We start from the raw sequence: 16,181 nt of genomic DNA, 5'->3' as shown, positions 1-16,181 counted from the left end.
GAGAGAACTGAGAAGACTGTGTTTGTTTTTCAGTTTGGGCCTTTTAAATATGGGCCGGCCCAATATTAATGAAACAACATCCTTTTCGCTTTCTAAGCAGCGAAATGCGCGTGGTTTCTTTGCCCTAGAACCGGCAAGAAGTTAACACGAAAACGCTCGTTTCTCGGTGGTGAAGCGGCGGTTGTAATCGACATCGACGCCGGAACTGTGCCGACGACCGCACCGAACTGTCAATCTCACCGTGTAAATTTCAAATCTTTCGATATGCCGCCTCCAGGTAACTGTTTCTTCGATTGATATTATAAAGTCAATTTGATTTGGCTCATCTCCATGACAAATTTCTCTGTGTCCGTGCAAAAACCAGTAATGTAATAACATTTGACTGGTTTTTCTGTAGAAATTTCGAAAAGGGTTTTAGACTCGAAGCTTGAAGCTTGCAAATTCGCATTCTTGAAGCTAAGTGCGGTTAAAACGACGAGAATGAAGAACTATAAGCAACTGCGTACTCTGCTTATGTTGAAAGAAATATCTCGACGTGGTGCTGATCGAGACTTTCTTAAAGTAAACAATTCAGTCTCCATGTTTTTTAGCATCTCTCACTGTTTTGCTTATTACCCTTAACGTCAAATTTACAATCTTTGTTTCAGGATCCGGAGAATAGTGTAACTCGAATACTGTGTTCGGTTCTAAAGCAAGTGGTAAGTACACATCTTTATTTGGTGAAGCATTAAATGTGAACCACAAATCGATTAAAAGTTTGAATTTTGTGCAGGTGAGTAACTCAGACCGTTCTTTAAAGTCTCTTCGTGGGTTTCAATATGAGACATTGGATGATCAAGAGAAGCAACAAGTGACCAGGATGATAGCAAGCGTACAAGGAATGGGTAGTAGAAAATACGAACCAGAAACTGTTGATCATCTAGAGGACATGACTGAGCCAATCGAAATGGAGATTTATTTGGGAAACGGAGATGGTGGGGATTTTGGTGACATTGTTTTGGAGCCAATCTCTTGGCCTTTAGAGTCACAGCTAACTCTTGAATGGGTTGAGACTTTGATGGGTTTGCTAAACCAGTCCACATGGAAGAACTCGGTTTCCGAGTTCTCGTTGATATTGCCACATTCTGTGGCTGTTTCTCTGGTGGATTGTGCTTCGCAGATTCTAGAAAAAGAAGCCAATTGTGTTAAAATCAATGGCTGTAGTGAGGATTCTAGAGTGATTGTGGTTGGAGATCTCCACGGTCAGTTACACGATCTCCTCAAAATCTTTGATCAATCAGGAAGGCCTTCACAGAATCAATGCTTTGTATTCAACGGTAATTACATTGGTCGAGGTTCTTGGAGCCTAGAAGTGTTCCTGGTTCTCTTAGCTTGGAAGGTACATATATAGCTTCATTACTTGTTTCCCTTCTTTTTTTTTAGATTTTTTTTGTGATACAACGTTAACTTGAAGTGTTTGGAGTCTCCCATGCTTTGTCTTTTAAATTGTAAAGAAGCTTTATCGTGCTGAAGCATTGGTCTTAGAGCTAAACTCTGGATTGTTGAAGTTGACGGCATCAAATTTGTTTTCTGTGTATCACAAATAGAATAATCAACATGAGTTTGCTTAATATTAGCATGAAAGCATTAGGATTAAGGCCCTTGATATGTTTTCTTTCATTCTATCTGTTTTACTGTCTTAATTCATGACAGTATGACACCTTGTTCCCATCTGATCGATAGTTGCTGTTTCTAACTACAGATTATGATGCCTGAGAATGTAATTTTACTTCGAGGAAGCTCTGAAACAAGAGTTTCTGCAGAAGAGCTTGATTTCCTGAAAGATATATGTGATAGATACGGTGAGCACGGTCCAATGTTATACTCCAAGTGTATCGATTGTTTTAAAATGTTACCTTTGGCATCAGTCATATCAAATAGCGTCTACACAACTCATGGAGGTCTCTTTCAAAGTTGTGGGGTCCACGAAGAGAGCCCGAATCCATCTTTGTTGTTAGGTTCTTTAGAGGAACTTGACAAGATTGAGAGGAGACAAGCTGGTGAGAACGATGACGAGAATATAACTCTTAACCATGTTTTATGGTCATGTCCATGGATGGCTGATGGTCTGAGCGAAAGCAATTACAAGGGACTTCTTTGGGGAGCCGATTGCACCGAGACTTTTCTACAACAATCAAACTTAAAGGTAAGTGTATAACTTGGGTAAAAACTGCTCTCCAAATTGACTGATATTCCAGTTGTTTATTTACAAACTTAATCGGTTTGTTTTCCATCTTAGATGATTATTAGATCGCATGAAGGCCCCGATGCACGAGCAGATCGAGAAGACATGGGAAACATGCTAAGCGGTTACTCAATAGATCATGAAGTAGAATCTGGAAAGCTTTGCACAGTCTTCAGTGCTTCAATGTTCTCACAGGTCATTTCCCTTGGCACTTTTACAACAAACAGAGTCCAAATGCTACATATTCTGTTACTTTTCCAACTGGTTTTTCTTGTTATTTTTGCTATCAGGGTTCAAGAAACTATGAAAATGAAGGCGCATATGCGGTTCTTGAGCCTCCCAACTTCACAGAGCCCGTATTTGTTTCTTACACAGTCGAAAATGTCCCAAGGGTAAGAAACTGGAAACTTGTGACTTTTTTAGCATTGCTCTTAGGCTTATTCTTGTGTTTTCTTTCATAGTTACAACATCAAATCATAAGTGATGGATCTTCAACTCAACAACAGCAAATGTGGGAAAATAGAACAGGACACGGTTTTGCATCAATGGGGATTTCTAATCCGCCTTCATGGACCGTTCCTTTGCCAAATGACCCGAGTCAGATCCTTCAACTTCGAGAGCCTCCTCAAGTCTTTGAAGGTCTTCCTCTTCCCGACAACATCCAGGTAATAACATTATATAAACATCATTGATGGTTTATGCTGATAATTGTGATTATTGTATGATTATATTGATGGTTTATGATGATTTTTGTATGACTGATGATTGCAGGAGCCTCACAAATCCAACTACGACTACTTGTTTAGACTCATAAGCGCTCTAAAACAGGAGATTCAAACAAGGGTATAAATACATATAAACCCTTTTTTCGTATCTTGACAAACACGTGTAAAAGACTGACCCTTAGATTTGTGTGTTTTCGTAGGACAATCGCGAGAAAGAATTGGTAAGCCAACAAGCTTTTAAACATATTTTTATCTTTAAAAAGGATTGTAAGATGAATTAATAAAGAGTGTTTTGAACAAACGTAGATGGATCATTTAACGAAGACGAAAGCTACATTGGAGGTCATAAGCCAAATGTCATCTTCGCTCTGACCTACTGAGACCCAAACCCAAATATTTTGCTCGTAGTTTGTATTTTTCTTTTGTTCTCCAATTTACTTTACTACTGTAGAAATCAACTGTACACTGTAATACTTGTTGGTTTAGCTTTTCGTTATTATTTATTAATATCAATTCATTTTTTTCTCAAAACAAGAAAAGAAAAAAAAAAACATACATTTGCTTTGAGAATGAAAACTACCTTGTGCTGATCGTATTGTTGAGATTTTTTTTTGTAACTTTATCAATCAGAATTGCATTGTTTTTACAAATTGCTCTCTGTCAAAAAGGTAATGACCAGCTGCTTACTACATCGAGAATTAACTTGGGAAAAGGCAAATTCAAACTGAAGATTCTTATTCAAACAAATGAGTAGTACCACTACACTTGTCTCGAATTTATTATGGTCTTTTCCCAACGATATTTTTGGTAAAATTCATAAATGGTCTACAATACTGACTGGCCGTTAAAAAAAGTGAATATATTACTTCATTGCCATTTCATTTGGTCAACGTTACGCGTTTACCATTTATGGCTAAAAGAACTCTCAATATGCTTTATTTTGATCTCTAAACATACTTTTGACCTAAAATCACTAAATTTAAGTAAAAAATGAATTACTTGTCAAGAGAAAAGAAAAAAAGAGTGAATGAATTATACCAATTATTATACATAGATTTTAGTCACATACCAATAACTAAAGATTTTGTTATAAATTGGGAAAAGGAGAGGTGATTGGCATTTAAAGACTTTCCAAAAATTCAAAAGTTTCCCTCCAAACGCTTTTTTTGTTTTGTTTTTATTTGGAGATCGAAGTCGAAAGAACACTCTGTTTCTCGTGATTCTCATTAATAACATTCCTGTCTCTCTCTCTCTCTCTCTCTTTCTTCAATCCCGATTCTGATCTCTCATTTAAATACCTTTCTCTTTCCTTCGATTCTCTTCTCCTTAACGATCGAATTTTGAATCCTCCGATGGATGACGGTGTAGGAGTGAGAGCAGGATGCATCCGGATCAGATGTCCGTCGCCACGGAGAATCGTGTCTCGATGGCTCTCCCCACAGGGGAAGGTCAAAGGAAAAAAGACACCTATGGCGGAACCAAGGGTGAGAGACTCTGACACGGTGAGGATCAGAACTTCCTCGGAGGATGATCATCATAGAGTTGGCCAATTTTCAGATTCGCCGCCACCAACGATCCCTTCCGGTAACAATTTTGTTTGGTCTCGTCGAATTCGAAAACGATCATAGTAGATTCCAATTTGAAGAACTAAGATTGTTTTATGTGTGAACTGAATTGTAATAGATCAGTTTCATTAATCTAATTGTCTCCTAATTATAACTTTTGGTCTTGTAGAATTGCAAAGAAGGGAATTTTTGTTCAGCATTGGCATGAGTTGTTATTTGATACATTTGATTGCTACTGGTAGACAAGAGATTCACAAGATCGTTGAGCTACGTAACGATTTAGACAAGTTTTTGGAATGTCGAAACGAAGAACTGAGGCAAAAACAGCAAGAGTTTGTCGAGTTACGTAACGATATACACAAGTTTTTAGAGTTTCACAACAATGAATTGAGGCGAAAACAGCTAGAGAAAACTGAAACCTCTGCGTATTCCGCCACAAGTGATGTTGTTGATGGCCCTGAATCGTCTACTGATCACTATTACTCTCCACAGATCATACAGACATCTATGAGTGTTGGAGGTGAAGGGTCGTTGTCACATTACGTATATAAGCTAGAGAATGATTCTGGAGGTGAGATGGATCAGCTTGAAGCTGAACTTGAAGCTGAGTTTGAGCTTCTTCAGATTGGTCATAACCAGGAGGTTAGTGAAGATGCAGAAGGATTAAGATTGGGACATGTGTGTCCAGGACTAGTGGAGGAACAACAAGGAGTGTGTCCGTATGAGCTGGAGAGAAGACTATACGAGCTCATGGAGACAAGACAACAAGAGGAGATAAAGGAGTTAGAGATTGCATTGGATGATGCTAAACAAAGACTTCATTTGAAAGAGACAGAAGCTTCTTGGTGGAAAGACACTGCTTATATAGTCTCTGAACGTATTCCAGAACCTTCTAGAATCACTCACAGCTCTCGAACTCATCCTTACCCTCTCTCAAGGTGAGAATTTGGTGTTTCATATTTCATTACAAAATGTAAAAAACAGAGTATGTAACTTTTGTGAAAATGCAACATGTTTATTAATGGATTTTCTCAATTCATTCCAATGTAATCAGTAGAGAGATATGAGTACCAATTTGGTCATGACATCATAAAAGCATAGAGCTTAGTAACTTCTTCCCCAGTAGCTCCACTTCTTGGCTGGCTTTCCTGATGCAAAGCATAGAGTCTCTTCTCCTAGTTCAGGCTGCTCAAGAGGAGTACATAGAGTCTTAGCTCCTCCTCCTCCTCCTCCTGTTTCATCACCTCTGGTACGCCTCTTCACATCCTTCTCCACTTCAACCTTATCACACCATGGAGCTAAAATCAGTTTCTTTTGGCTCAAAGCTTCCACAAATTCATCCCAAGTTTCAACCTTTTGAGTACATTCTTCAACCTTTCTCTTTGCCACATCATAGAGGTTACTCTGGATTTTCTCTAGCAAGTCCTTAACTTGTTCAATCAAATCCCCTCTCTTGACATCCATCTTAGCTCCATTGTCACGCGTCACTATCCTCACCTGATCATTGGCCAAATCTCTAGGTCCAGTTTCAATTCTCAAAGGAACACCCGTTAGTTCTTGATCCGCATACTTCCATCCGCAAGAATAGTTGTCGCGTATATCTGCTTCAGCACGGATTCCAGCCCCAAGCAAGGTGGATTCAACAGCTTCACAAGCATCACAAAGTTCTTGATAATCAGCAGCGCCTTTGATGGGAACATGGATTACAACAACTTGAACAGGTGCCACTTTAGGAGGGAATACTAAACCTTTGTCATCTCCATGAGTCATACACGCGGCTGTAGATGTTCAAACATCAAGCACCTCCTCATCAGCCTCTTCTTTGGTAGCAAAATCAGTGTGTCCTTCTTGCCAAAGGAACTCACGGCTCCTGATAAATGGGGTAGGGTCGCTAAACTCCCATCTAACAACGTAACATTAGCCCACTGGTTAACCTTCAAAGGGAGGTCCCTGTGTCCTCTTATCCACCAGCTCTTGTAACCCAAGCAACCTCTGGAGCAAACCCTTGAGTGTGGTCTTTCTCCTTCTCAAGAGAATCACGTGTTACAAACATCGGGAAATAGTATTCATCCACTTTCATCTTCTCAATCTCAGCGTTGAAGAACGTTCGTATAACGTTCCAAATATTCATCGCTGATGCCTGATGGCTTGAGAATGTAGCATCCCTTTACAGACTCGTAGTATTCAACCAATTCACCAAATCTACAAGCCTCGGAATACCACTTCCCAAAATCTTCATCTTTCTTTGCAGTGATTCCAAGACGAGTTTCTTTCACCATCTCTTTCACTTTCCTAGAGGCTTCTCGAGGAATTGCTTGACTTGTCACACAACCTTAGAGCGTAAGCCAGAAAAATAATTCAGAACAATACAAATAAACCCCAGCTATTGTGAGAAGATATAATAATTCTTTATGGGCCAGTCGGTGAATATAGTTGGGCCCAAATCATCGGATGTGGATCTTGTTTTGATTTCAACGCTTTCGTTTTTTTTTGTTTCTGTTTTCCTTGATTGAGGAAGCAATCTATGCAAAAAGGTCCAAAACACTTTAGCATTGAGGAAGAAGAAGAAGAAAGCTTCATATTTCCAGGTAATAAGTCCTTTGACTTTCGTCATTCACAATTGCTCATCTCTATAGTTTCTATGAATGAATTGTTTGCTTACTTATACACCATCAAGCAGGGGATACAGTTGAAGCGGCATGGCAAGAGTCTTCGAATCGGATTCGGGTTCTGGTTGTTCCAATGTACTGAGTCTTGACTTAATCAGAGAATCGTTGATTAGGCAAGAAGACACCATCGTCTTCAGCTTGATCGAGAGAGCTAAGTTTCCACTCAATTCTCCTGCTTTCGAGGAATCTCGTTGTCTAGATTCTGGAAGTTTCTCTTCTCTCACTGAGTTTTTCGTCAGAGAGACAGAAATCATCCAAGCTAAGGTTTGCTTCCCATTTTAAAAACTGATCCTTTTGCTAAAATTAGATACAGAGATATCAATGCTTCGTTTGATTCGGTTTTGGTATAGCATTGTTTTAGATTGTTCCATGAAATTAGCAGAAAGTAAGCTACAAGTCAACTTGATTGAGGTTTTAATAAGCCTGGATTCTTGAATTAGCATGCCTTTTGTTTGCTATGTGTCTCCTCCATTGCAAAAGATGATAACTTGGCTTTGCCTGTATAATCTCATTGTGTGATAACTTCTTGTTTTGATTTGAGTGCGAATCTGCCAATAAAAGGCTCCGACTTTATCATATGTATACGAGATTTCCTTATGAAAACCTCATTATATGTGGAGATTGGAAATGGAGGACTATTGTTTTCTATTTTTATAATGTCTGAAAGTCTTATTTCATTAATATATTCATCTCATTGGTTTATATATATTCTTAAGTTTCTGGATATTGAGCCTATATGTTTGTTCATTGGTTTACTTGAAAACCTTATGTGTATGTGTATATTATATAGGTAGGAAGATATGAATACCCGGAAGAGAATCCTTTCTTCCTTGAGAACATTCCTCACTCGGTTTTTCCTACGCACAAATATCCATCGGTATGTATGTAGTAAAGTCTTGAGCATTTTTCTTAGAACTCTGAATGCTTTAGTCTAACAGTACTTTTCTTTCTCTTGATTAGGCTTTGCACCCTAAGGCTCTATCTGTTAACATTAACAAACAAATCTGGGATATTTACTTTAAAGAATTGCTTCCTTTGTTTGTCAAACCTGGCGATGATGGCAACTATCCATCAACTGCTGCTAGTGATCTCGCCTGTTTACAAGTAAGGAGATGATTGAGTATACATAACAAAATCAGCTCTACTTTTGGCTAATGATGTCTGATCTGATATGTTTGATCTTGTGTAAGGCTCTTTCGAGAAGGATTCACTACGGTAAATTTGTAGCTGAGGTCAAATTCAGAGATGCTCCACAAGATTACGAGCCTGCGATTCGCGCTCAGGTAAACTTAGTGTCACATTGTGGATTCTGTTTCACTGTGGTTTTAAAATGATATGATTCACACCATAATCGTTTGATTTTCGACTGTAGGATAGAGAGGCTTTGATGAAGCTGTTGACGTTTGAGAAAGTAGAAGAAATGGTTAAGAAGAGAGTGCAGAAGAAAGCAGAAACGTTTGGACAAGAAGTAAAATTCAACTCTGGCTATGGCGATGAGAGTAAGAAGAAGTATAAAGTGGATCCATTGCTTGCCTCTCGCATCTACGGGGAATGGCTTATCCCTCTCACTAAGCTCGTTGAGGTTGAGTATCTTCTACGTCGTCTCGATTGAATATTATTTGTATCCAAATCTGGCCCTGTTAAAGTGGGCCTTAAGTTTTTAAGTGGGCCTGTTGATATTTGTCAGGATATGATAGAATAATTGAATGAAGCAACACAGTCATCACTATTTTAAATTTTGTAAGATATTTTAAGGAAAAGAAAAAAGTCGCCAGTATTTCGCTATCGAAAATCGTTTATTTATATATTTGATGATTATCCATTAGAGAACCCTTCAAAAAACTCTCCACTCAACTCTCTCTGGTCAGCTGTCTCTTCCCCATTCTCTAGGGTTTTCAAGCTCAACCTCAAGCTCCACTACGATCTCTTCTTCTTCTCTAATCTCAGGTCTGAATCTCTCCTTCTTCACTATCTCTGATGCTTTTTACTGAATCTGATTGAGGAAACTTTCCATTTTAGGATTTGTTGATCAAATACACTCGGTTTAAGAATTAGGATCATTCTCTTTTCGATCTAGTTTCATTAGACTCGTTCTTTTAGCTCTTGATTTTATAGATCTCGTTTTGAGGAACTGATTATTTGGTTGTTGACAGTTGAAAGATGCAAGGTGTGATTCGATCCTTCGTCTCCGGTGGAAATGTTGTGAAAGGCTCTGTGCTGCAACATCTCCGTGTGATTAACCCGGCGATTCAGCCTTCTGTGTTTTGTTCACGCTCTGAATCAACTCAACCTGCACGTATGGAGGAATCTGGATTCGAGAGCACAACTATTTCCGATGTCATGAAATCCAAAGGCAAAAGTGCTGATGGATCTTGGCTTTGGTGTACTACTGATGACACTGTTTATGATGCTGTTAAATCCGTATGCTTATACTACTCTCTTTTTCCTTTTTTAGATATCTCGATGTGGATTTGGAATTGATTGTGTTTGATTTTGTTTAGATGACACAACACAATGTTGGTGCCTTGGTGGTTGTGAAACCTGGTGAGCAACAAGCTCTTGCTGGTATCATTACAGAGAGAGGTAAAATTAGATCTAATCATTAATAATTTTTTTGTTGTGTCTTGTGGTATGTGTGATTCACTTTTCGGCATTGTGATTTCTCTAGATTATCTACGGAAGATCATTGTGCAAGGGAGATCATCCAAATCAACAAAAGTTGGAGACATTATGACTGAAGAGGTATGTAAATGCACGATTGTACGATTTTTTTTTTGCTTTTGTGGATTGAAACTGACTGGATCTGTGAACTGGCAATTGCAGAATAAGCTTATCACTGTGACACCGGAGACCAAGGTCTTGCGTGCTATGCAACTGATGACAGGTAAGCAGACAACTTGATATTTTTCCACTAAAGATACAAGCTTTTGGGTTTAAAACCTACTGAAGCAAATAAAAATGCGGGTTTGTGTTTTTGTAATGTACAGATAACCGAATCAGGCATATTCCGGTAATCAAAGACAAGGGCATGATTGGAATGGTGTCCATAGGAGATGTTGTCCGTGCAGTGGTTCATGAGCATAGAGAGGAGCTTCAACGCCTAAATGCGTATATTCAGGGAGGTTACTAGATCTTGAATAATGGAAAGAAAAGAGTTCCCTGTTGTGTCGTCTGGTCTTGTGCTGCTGAATCTGAAAAGCTTCCAGATCAGTGTAAATATGCAGTCCTCGTTGTTATTGTTGTTGTTGTTGTGTTTGATGTTTTGTGTTGTTTCGTTGTTTAACTTGTCAAAACTAAGGCCTTGTGCTGCTTCTCTTCTTGCGCTTACTTAGCAAGAGAATAAAACCAAAAACTCTGATCTCTTTATGAAAGATATGATGTTTGTTTTTGTTATCAAATCTTGCGTCAAGTATCCATGTGTGTTATGAAATAATAGAATTACTTTGAAAATTTGATTTCGGTACAAAGTTTCCGTGTCTTTGGACCATGAAAAATATCTTAACAAGTAAACCAATTCTTTGAATACAAACAAGTAAACCAAGGCAAAATATAAAACGATAGATTTTCTTCAAATCAAATCGATTATGGTGTGGTCACAATATCGTCTCTCAAGGGATCAAACTCCGGTGACCAAGCTTGCACCATGAGATAGCGATCAAACGCCCTCCATGGACCTCCTGTCAACGCTGCCATGTATTCCTCCTCCGCTTCGAACCGAATCATGAAAAACTTACGAGGGAGATCCACAACAGACATTGCTCCTCGTGGTTTCCACATCTCTCGAAGCTTTCTACTTAATGCTGATATTGTCATGTTACGCCCGGGCACTTTCACGATCAAGCTGTTCTTCAACAAACCATTCATCGCCGCCAATACCTCACTGCCAATTGTTATCACTGGTTCTCCATCCTCACCATCAGGGAACTCCAGTGTCATTTGCTCAGACACAAACTCATCATCTAAGATATCATTCGGATTTAGGATACCACCTAAATGTCCCCCCACCACTTTCTTCACCCACGAACCCGGTGCATCAGGAGGGTCTCCCGGAGAATGACCTTTCTCTCCTAGGTCCGTCATGGTCACATCTTGCGTTTCAGATCTCAAGCCTCCGGCGGCGTCGCCCATTTTCTCTCTATCGATTATATTGAGACCACATTTTAACACAATCTTAAAAATGTATAGCAAATGCTTAAAAATCTTGATTGACTTTAATTAATCATGGTTTATCGGATTGGTTTATCCTAGGGTGGGCTTATCGAGTTAGGCCCATTGGTTATGTAGGCTTATAGCTCGTAGAAAGACTTCATGCGTAGTGACGTGGTGAATTATTAATGGTTGATAAGGATCAAACATAAACGAGCCAAACCGGAAAAATAAACCGGGAAGTATTAAATCACAATTAGAGGCGGGTCTTGGTCTCGAGTCTCGAAGCGTATAAGAGTCAAATACAACTGTAGCGTAGCTTCAGATCTGGTTATTTTCTTCCTTCGTGTGGAACAGCCATGGCTATGGAGTTTCTGAGGAGCAGTAGAAGAATATTGGAATCTTCTGGATGCGCGATCGCTTTGATTTTTCTGCTCTTCATCCATGGAGCTCACTCATTCTATCTCCCAGGTGTTGCTCCTCAGGATTTCGAGAAGGTAAAAACGTTTCGAATTTGTGCTTCTAGGCTTTTAGATCTGATTTGGATCTCCTGGATCTGCGTTTCGATTTCCGCTAGGATTAATCCGTTCTTGATTCCCGAGAAAGCTAGAGATAGTGAGAGTTGGAGTGCTGATGCACCGACTTTTGGTTTAGCTATTTTTCTAATAGAATTGGTGATTTCACTTCATTTCCGCTTCACTAATCTCTCGATCTGAACAATGTAGCGTCTTAGGCGAGCTATATCGATATTTATTCTTCTGGATTAGCCTTATTCGCTGTAATTTTGATTACCTTTGTTAGGTTCTTAGTGATCTCTCGCTCTTGATTCGCTTGCCATTACTACGAAATCCAAGTTATGGGTACAAGGGCAATGTCGGTCCTGCATGTTATATGACGAGTCTCAATCAAAGTAGACTTGCATGTTTCACTTCAAAATCATATTCAAATTTTGAGTCTTGTTTTCTTGTATGTTGCAGGGTGATGAGCTGAAGGTGAAAGTGAATAAATTAACTTCCATAAAGACTCAGCTTCCATACTCGTATTACTCCCTTCCTTTTTGTCGCCCTAGCAAGATTGTGGACAGTACTGAGAATCTTGGAGAAGTGCTTCGGGGTGACCGGATTGAGAATGCCCCATACTCGGTTAGTCTCGTATTCAATTTTTAATTTTGTAATTCATCAGGCTGTCAAAAATATTATGTCTGTGATTTAACTCTAACCCTTGCGGGGCTGAAACAATTGCAGTTTAAAATGCGGGAGGCACAAATGTGCAATATTCTCGGCCGGGTCACTCTTGATGCCAAGACAGCTAAAGCGTTTAAAGAAAAGATCGATGATGAGTACCGGGTCAACATGTAAGACCAAATACAGGCACTTTTCTTTGATTATTTGTATGAAGAACATGCTTTTCTCTGTCAGTTTTATTATAAGTGTTTCTGGTCTGTGTTAGGATCCTCGACAACCTTCCTCTGGTTGTTCCAATTGAAAGAGTCGACCAGGGTTCTCCCTCTGTTGTTTATCAGCTTGGTTATCATGTTGGTCTTAAAGGCCAGTACGAGGGGGTAAGTAGGTTTTAATTGTTAAGACACTAAATGGAATTCATGCTAGATCGTTCGATTTTCTAATTTTGTTTTTGCATACGCAGAGCAAAGAGCAGAAGTTCTTTATGCACAATCACTTGGCATTTACAGTCCGCTATCACAGAGATATCCAAACTGATGCTGCAAGAATCGTGGGATTTGAGGTTAAACCTTACAGGTGCAGTTCTTGTTCATAATTTGAATGTCTCTTGGGATCCCCTGTCATTCAGAACTGATATTCCCTCCGTTGATTTGTAGTGTGAAGCATGAGTATGAGGGAGAGTGGAGTGAGAAGACCCGTCTGACGACTTGTGATCCTCACACGAAACGCCTGGTCGTTAGCTCGGCTACCCCTCAAGAAGTTGAACAAAAGAAGGAGATTATCTTCACATATGACGTCGATTTCCAGGCAAGTTTTTTCTTAAGTAATCTGCGGTTTGTGTCTTAAAAAAATTTCATGAATTCTTGTTTTCAATAGTTTTTCTGATTTCCTCTTCTGTTTCTGTCCAGGAAAGTGAAGTGAAGTGGGCATCTAGATGGGATACTTATCTTCTGATGAGTGATAACCAAATCCACTGGTTCTCTATCGTCAATTCTCTGATGATCGTCCTATTCCTATCTGGTATGGTGGCAATGATAATGCTGAGGACCCTTTACCGTGACATTTCACGATACAACGAGCTCGAGACTCAAGAAGAAGCTCAAGAAGAGACAGGATGGAAGCTTGTCCATGGTGATGTTTTCAGACTTCCTACCAATTCTGATCTGCTCTGCGTCTATGTTGGAACAGGGGTCCAGTGTCTAGGCATGGTATTTGTCACAATGATCTTCGCCATGCTCGGATTTCTCTCCCCTTCCAATCGGGGTGGTCTGATGACTGCAATGCTCTTGCTCTGGGTCTTCATGGGACTCTTTGCTGGTTACGCCTCTTCACGTCTCTACAAAATGTTCAAAGGAACAGAGTGGAAGAGAATCGCTTTCAGAACAGCCTTCTTGTTTCCTGCAGTTGTGTCAGCAATCTTCTTTGTCCTAAACGCTCTCATCTGGGGACAGAAGTCATCTGGGGCTGTCCCCTTTGGAACAATGTTCGCCTTGATCTTCCTCTGGTTTGGCATCTCAGTTCCTCTCGTCTTTGTTGGGGGTTACATTGGGTTCAAGAAGCCAGCGGCTGATGACCCAGTGAAAACCAACAAAATCCCGAGGCAAATCCCAGAGCAAGCTTGGTACATGAACCCGGTTTTCTCAATCCTCATTGGAGGAATCTTACCGTTTGGTGCAGTCTTCATCGAGCTCTTCTTCATCCTCACATCCATCTGGCTCAACCAGTTCTACTACATCTTTGGGTTCCTCTTCCTCGTCTTTGTAATCCTCATTGTGACTTGCGCCGAGATAACCGTAGTACTCTGCTACTTCCAGCTTTGCAGTGAGGACTACCTTTGGTGGTGGAGATCATACCTCACATCAGGCTCATCAGCTCTCTACCTCTTCCTCTATGCCACGTTCTACTTCTTCACAAAGCTTCAGATCACCAAACTGGTCTCTGCGATGCTTTACTTTGGGTACATGCTCATCGCCTCCTACGCATTTTTTGTGCTCACAGGAACAATAGGGTTCTATGCTTGTCTCTGGTTCACAAGGCTCATCTATTCCTCTGTTAAGATCGATTAGAGGATATGATGATCATCATGGCGATTAAGGAAACAAAGAAGAAAAGGTGATCATAGTTTATCTTATTTTTCTTTTTAAAATCGGTTTTGTTGCATTTTAGGTTCTATTTTGTTGCATACCAAAAGAGATTTTAATATATGTAATAGAGTGTATTTTGTTTGATTTGTCAAATAACAACACTTTCTGAGAATTTTTGCAATATAACCAATTTTTATAAATAAACTCAAATGAGAACAACAATCAATCATGGTTTGGTGATATCAAACTCTAACTTTTCCTGCAATCATAAAAGCTTTGTAAACGACGGAACGAACCAGATCAGAACCTCCCCAAGCGGTTTCAAGCTCTCTCACCAAACTCTCCGGTAACAACTCGACGCCTTTCTCTCTCGCCGTGACGATGGCCGACCATGATTTAAACATCCTTATGATCCCTTCAAACGACGTCGTTTTAGGCATCTCCAGCTTTAATGGCTCCCCTTCTGATCCCATCCCAACATTTTCGAAAGGAAACGGCAATGCTTCGTACGAATCGAAGATGTGCTGAATGTACGGATACTTCCAAAACGGCAGCGTTGTGGCGTGGAGCCGATACTGGACGGCGTCGAACTCTGGACTCACTATGACGTCGTTGTATCCCCAGACAGCGATGATTCCGCCTGGTTTACGGAGGAGTCGTGTGGCCACTGAGTAGAACCTAGGGAGATCGAACCAGTGTACGCCTTGGGCGACCGTGATTAGATCCACTGAGTTTTCTCCTCCGATTAATTCCACTAGCTCGTCGTCGGTCATTGACGTCGGCGTATGGCGATAATTGATTTTCGGATGTGGCGTTGCTAGCTTCAGCTGCGATTCACTCACGTCCGTTGCTACGACACTCTCGTAATGCTCTGCAACCTGCAAAATGGAGGCGAAATTTGTCAAATCCAAGATCTGATGCATGTTGTTGTGATCATTTACGAGCAAGAAGCTAAATCTGTTAAATCTAAGTTTGAAGCTCTATAAAAATTTATGAGCATCAAATACTGACGGCGAGAGCTGCTTGGCCATTTCCGGTGGCAGCATCCCAGGCTAAACCGTGGTGATCGGTGAGATCAGCGAGCTTCGAGAACCACTCAGAGGGGTAATTAGGTCTGGCGTCAAGGTATAGATCGGCTTGTTTATCAAACAATCCTGCCATTTTCTCTCTGTTTTGCTTCTTCTTTTCTTTCTCTCTTTTTTCTGATTAGTGTCTAGCCATGACTCTCTAGTCATATATAGTAGTCTTTTTAGCTTGTGGGAATCTCAAAGATAATGACCTCCAACGAAGCAGCATATCGCTTTCCTTCTCTATTTTTTAATTGGATTTTGAAGTAATTGTTTAGGTGTTTGTTGATGTTGATTAGGATTTTTGAGTTTCGGTGGGAAGATGAAACATTTGACTTTCTCTTTTTGCTTTCAAGATCTGTCAATCATACTATCGAGTTTGTGAATTTTGGCTAATAAAGCGATTTGGTTTCGTTTTTGTAGAATTTCAGACTGGTAGTTGAAGAAAGACGTCATTGCTTACAAAGTCAACAAGGTAAATGTCATTGTCAAGTGGGAAACTTTATAATATATCTTTTGT

At 39.9% G+C, this 16,181-nt stretch overlaps 7 protein-coding genes, 1 long non-coding RNA gene and 1 pseudogene across 12 annotated transcripts; 5 read left to right on the top strand and 4 right to left on the bottom strand.

Annotated features, from left to right (window-relative positions):
• The first annotated feature begins 101 nt into the window (after positions 1 to 101).
• Positions 102 to 3,537, top strand: AT5G10900 (Calcineurin-like metallo-phosphoesterase superfamily protein). 3 transcript variants are annotated; one of them, NM_001343141.1, is made up of 11 exons: positions 102 to 277; positions 398 to 561; positions 648 to 698; positions 773 to 1,378; positions 1,742 to 2,185; positions 2,279 to 2,419; positions 2,515 to 2,616; positions 2,686 to 2,889; positions 2,996 to 3,067; positions 3,150 to 3,170; positions 3,256 to 3,537. In NM_001343141.1, the coding sequence occupies exons 1-11, from the start codon at positions 265 to 267 to the stop codon at positions 3,319 to 3,321; spliced, it is 1,884 nt and encodes a 627-aa protein (NP_001331691.1). In that variant the 5' UTR covers positions 102 to 264; the 3' UTR covers positions 3,322 to 3,537. The 3 variants fall into 3 exon arrangements, with proteins under 3 accessions (NP_001331691.1, NP_196651.1, NP_001331692.1); NM_001343142.1 differs by having other exon boundaries at positions 121 to 277; positions 2,731 to 2,889; NM_121128.4 differs by having other exon boundaries at positions 114 to 277; positions 2,996 to 3,170.
• A 661-nt stretch (positions 3,538 to 4,198) lies between these two features.
• AT5G10890 (myosin heavy chain-like protein) lies at positions 4,199 to 5,744 on the top strand. 2 transcript variants are annotated; one of them, NM_001343140.1, is made up of 2 exons: positions 4,199 to 4,533; positions 4,684 to 5,744. In NM_001343140.1, exons 1-2 carry the CDS (start codon positions 4,302 to 4,304, stop codon positions 5,454 to 5,456), a joined length of 1,005 nt encoding a protein of 334 aa, NP_001330090.1. In that variant the 5' UTR covers positions 4,199 to 4,301; the 3' UTR covers positions 5,457 to 5,744. The 2 variants fall into 2 exon arrangements, with proteins under 2 accessions (NP_001330090.1, NP_196650.1); NM_121127.2 differs by having other exon boundaries at positions 4,304 to 4,533; positions 4,684 to 5,531.
• Positions 5,619 to 6,793, bottom strand: AT5G10880 (tRNA synthetase-related / tRNA ligase-like protein; the record flags this gene model as incomplete). The annotated part of the gene is made up of 3 exons (NM_121126.1): positions 5,619 to 6,292; positions 6,449 to 6,530; positions 6,620 to 6,793. The coding sequence occupies 3 exons, from the start codon at positions 6,791 to 6,793 to the stop codon at positions 5,619 to 5,621; spliced, it is 930 nt and encodes a 309-aa protein (NP_196649.1).
• Positions 6,794 to 7,017: 224 nt separating this feature from the next.
• CM2 (chorismate mutase 2) lies at positions 7,018 to 8,989 on the top strand. The gene is made up of 6 exons (NM_121125.3): positions 7,018 to 7,102; positions 7,195 to 7,447; positions 7,974 to 8,060; positions 8,144 to 8,287; positions 8,374 to 8,466; positions 8,556 to 8,989. Exons 2-6 carry the CDS (start codon positions 7,214 to 7,216, stop codon positions 8,793 to 8,795), a joined length of 798 nt encoding a protein of 265 aa, NP_196648.1. The 5' UTR covers positions 7,018 to 7,102; positions 7,195 to 7,213; the 3' UTR covers positions 8,796 to 8,989.
• Positions 8,990 to 8,993: 4 nt separating this feature from the next.
• CBSX3 (Cystathionine beta-synthase (CBS) family protein) lies at positions 8,994 to 10,644 on the top strand. Its single transcript, NM_121124.4, has 6 exons — positions 8,994 to 9,130; positions 9,337 to 9,604; positions 9,685 to 9,766; positions 9,852 to 9,925; positions 10,007 to 10,067; positions 10,171 to 10,644. Exons 2-6 carry the CDS (start codon positions 9,344 to 9,346, stop codon positions 10,311 to 10,313), a joined length of 621 nt encoding a protein of 206 aa, NP_196647.1. The 5' UTR covers positions 8,994 to 9,130; positions 9,337 to 9,343; the 3' UTR covers positions 10,314 to 10,644.
• A 17-nt stretch (positions 10,645 to 10,661) lies between these two features.
• AT5G10850 lies at positions 10,662 to 11,327 on the bottom strand (annotated as a pseudogene; the record flags this gene model as incomplete). Its single annotated transcript has 1 exon — positions 10,662 to 11,327.
• A 261-nt stretch (positions 11,328 to 11,588) lies between these two features.
• EMP1 (Endomembrane protein 70 protein family) lies at positions 11,589 to 14,798 on the top strand. Its single transcript, NM_121122.4, has 7 exons — positions 11,589 to 11,826; positions 12,307 to 12,471; positions 12,574 to 12,683; positions 12,779 to 12,890; positions 12,974 to 13,086; positions 13,167 to 13,317; positions 13,419 to 14,798. Exons 1-7 carry the CDS (start codon positions 11,689 to 11,691, stop codon positions 14,574 to 14,576), a joined length of 1,947 nt encoding a protein of 648 aa, NP_196645.2. The 5' UTR covers positions 11,589 to 11,688; the 3' UTR covers positions 14,577 to 14,798.
• AT5G01835 lies at positions 13,957 to 14,555 on the bottom strand. Its single transcript, NR_142550.1, has one exon. It is a non-coding gene; the product is annotated as an other RNA (long non-coding RNA).
• Positions 14,766 to 16,105, bottom strand: AT5G10830 (S-adenosyl-L-methionine-dependent methyltransferases superfamily protein). Its single transcript, NM_121121.4, has 2 exons — positions 15,606 to 16,105; positions 14,766 to 15,472 (listed from the first exon to the last, which is right to left on the bottom strand). The coding sequence occupies exons 1-2, from the start codon at positions 15,753 to 15,755 to the stop codon at positions 14,837 to 14,839; spliced, it is 786 nt and encodes a 261-aa protein (NP_196644.1). The 5' UTR covers positions 15,756 to 16,105; the 3' UTR covers positions 14,766 to 14,836.
• Positions 16,106 to 16,181: the final 76 nt, after the last annotated feature.

Source organism: Arabidopsis thaliana, chromosome 5 (assembly GCF_000001735.4).
Source record: "Arabidopsis thaliana chromosome 5, partial sequence".
Lineage (NCBI taxonomy): Eukaryota > Viridiplantae > Streptophyta > Magnoliopsida > Brassicales > Brassicaceae > Arabidopsis > Arabidopsis thaliana.
This window is presented reverse-complemented; position numbering and strand designations above follow the sequence as displayed.

What these genes read in the sequence shown, in the direction of transcription:
- AT5G10900 (NM_001343141.1), top strand. An exon ending in TGGTTCTCTTAGCTTGGAAG is followed by an intron (nt 1,379 to 1,741) that starts GTACATATATAG and finishes TTCTAACTACAG; the next exon opens with ATTATGATGCCTGAGAATGT. An exon ending in CAGTCGAAAATGTCCCAAGG is followed by an intron (nt 2,617 to 2,685) that starts GTAAGAAACTGG and finishes TTTCTTTCATAG; the next exon opens with TTACAACATCAAATCATAAG.
- CBSX3 (NM_121124.4), top strand. Translation starts at nt 9,344, where the DNA reads ATGCAAGGTGTGATTCGATCCTTCGTCTCCGGTGGAAATGTTGTGAAA. An exon ending in TTTATGATGCTGTTAAATCC is followed by an intron (nt 9,605 to 9,684) that starts GTATGCTTATAC and finishes GATTTTGTTTAG; the next exon opens with ATGACACAACACAATGTTGG. An exon ending in TGCTATGCAACTGATGACAG is followed by an intron (nt 10,068 to 10,170) that starts GTAAGCAGACAA and finishes TGTAATGTACAG; the next exon opens with ATAACCGAATCAGGCATATT.
- AT5G10830 (NM_121121.4), bottom strand. Translation starts at nt 15,755, where the DNA reads ATGGCAGGATTGTTTGATAAACAAGCCGATCTATACCTTGACGCCAGA. An exon ending in ATGGCCAAGCAGCTCTCGCC is followed by an intron (nt 15,473 to 15,605) that starts GTCAGTATTTGA and finishes TCCATTTTGCAG; the next exon opens with GTTGCAGAGCATTACGAGAG.
- EMP1 (NM_121122.4), top strand. Translation starts at nt 11,689, where the DNA reads ATGGCTATGGAGTTTCTGAGGAGCAGTAGAAGAATATTGGAATCTTCT. An exon ending in GATGAGTACCGGGTCAACAT is followed by an intron (nt 12,684 to 12,778) that starts GTAAGACCAAAT and finishes GGTCTGTGTTAG; the next exon opens with GATCCTCGACAACCTTCCTC. An exon ending in TTAAAGGCCAGTACGAGGGG is followed by an intron (nt 12,891 to 12,973) that starts GTAAGTAGGTTT and finishes TTGCATACGCAG; the next exon opens with AGCAAAGAGCAGAAGTTCTT.
- CM2 (NM_121125.3), top strand. Translation starts at nt 7,214, where the DNA reads ATGGCAAGAGTCTTCGAATCGGATTCGGGTTCTGGTTGTTCCAATGTA. An exon ending in CAGAAATCATCCAAGCTAAG is followed by an intron (nt 7,448 to 7,973) that starts GTTTGCTTCCCA and finishes TATATTATATAG; the next exon opens with GTAGGAAGATATGAATACCC. An exon ending in GTGATCTCGCCTGTTTACAA is followed by an intron (nt 8,288 to 8,373) that starts GTAAGGAGATGA and finishes ATCTTGTGTAAG; the next exon opens with GCTCTTTCGAGAAGGATTCA.
- AT5G10890 (NM_001343140.1), top strand. Translation starts at nt 4,302, where the DNA reads ATGGATGACGGTGTAGGAGTGAGAGCAGGATGCATCCGGATCAGATGT. An exon ending in GCCACCAACGATCCCTTCCG is followed by an intron (nt 4,534 to 4,683) that starts GTAACAATTTTG and finishes TTGGTCTTGTAG; the next exon opens with AATTGCAAAGAAGGGAATTT.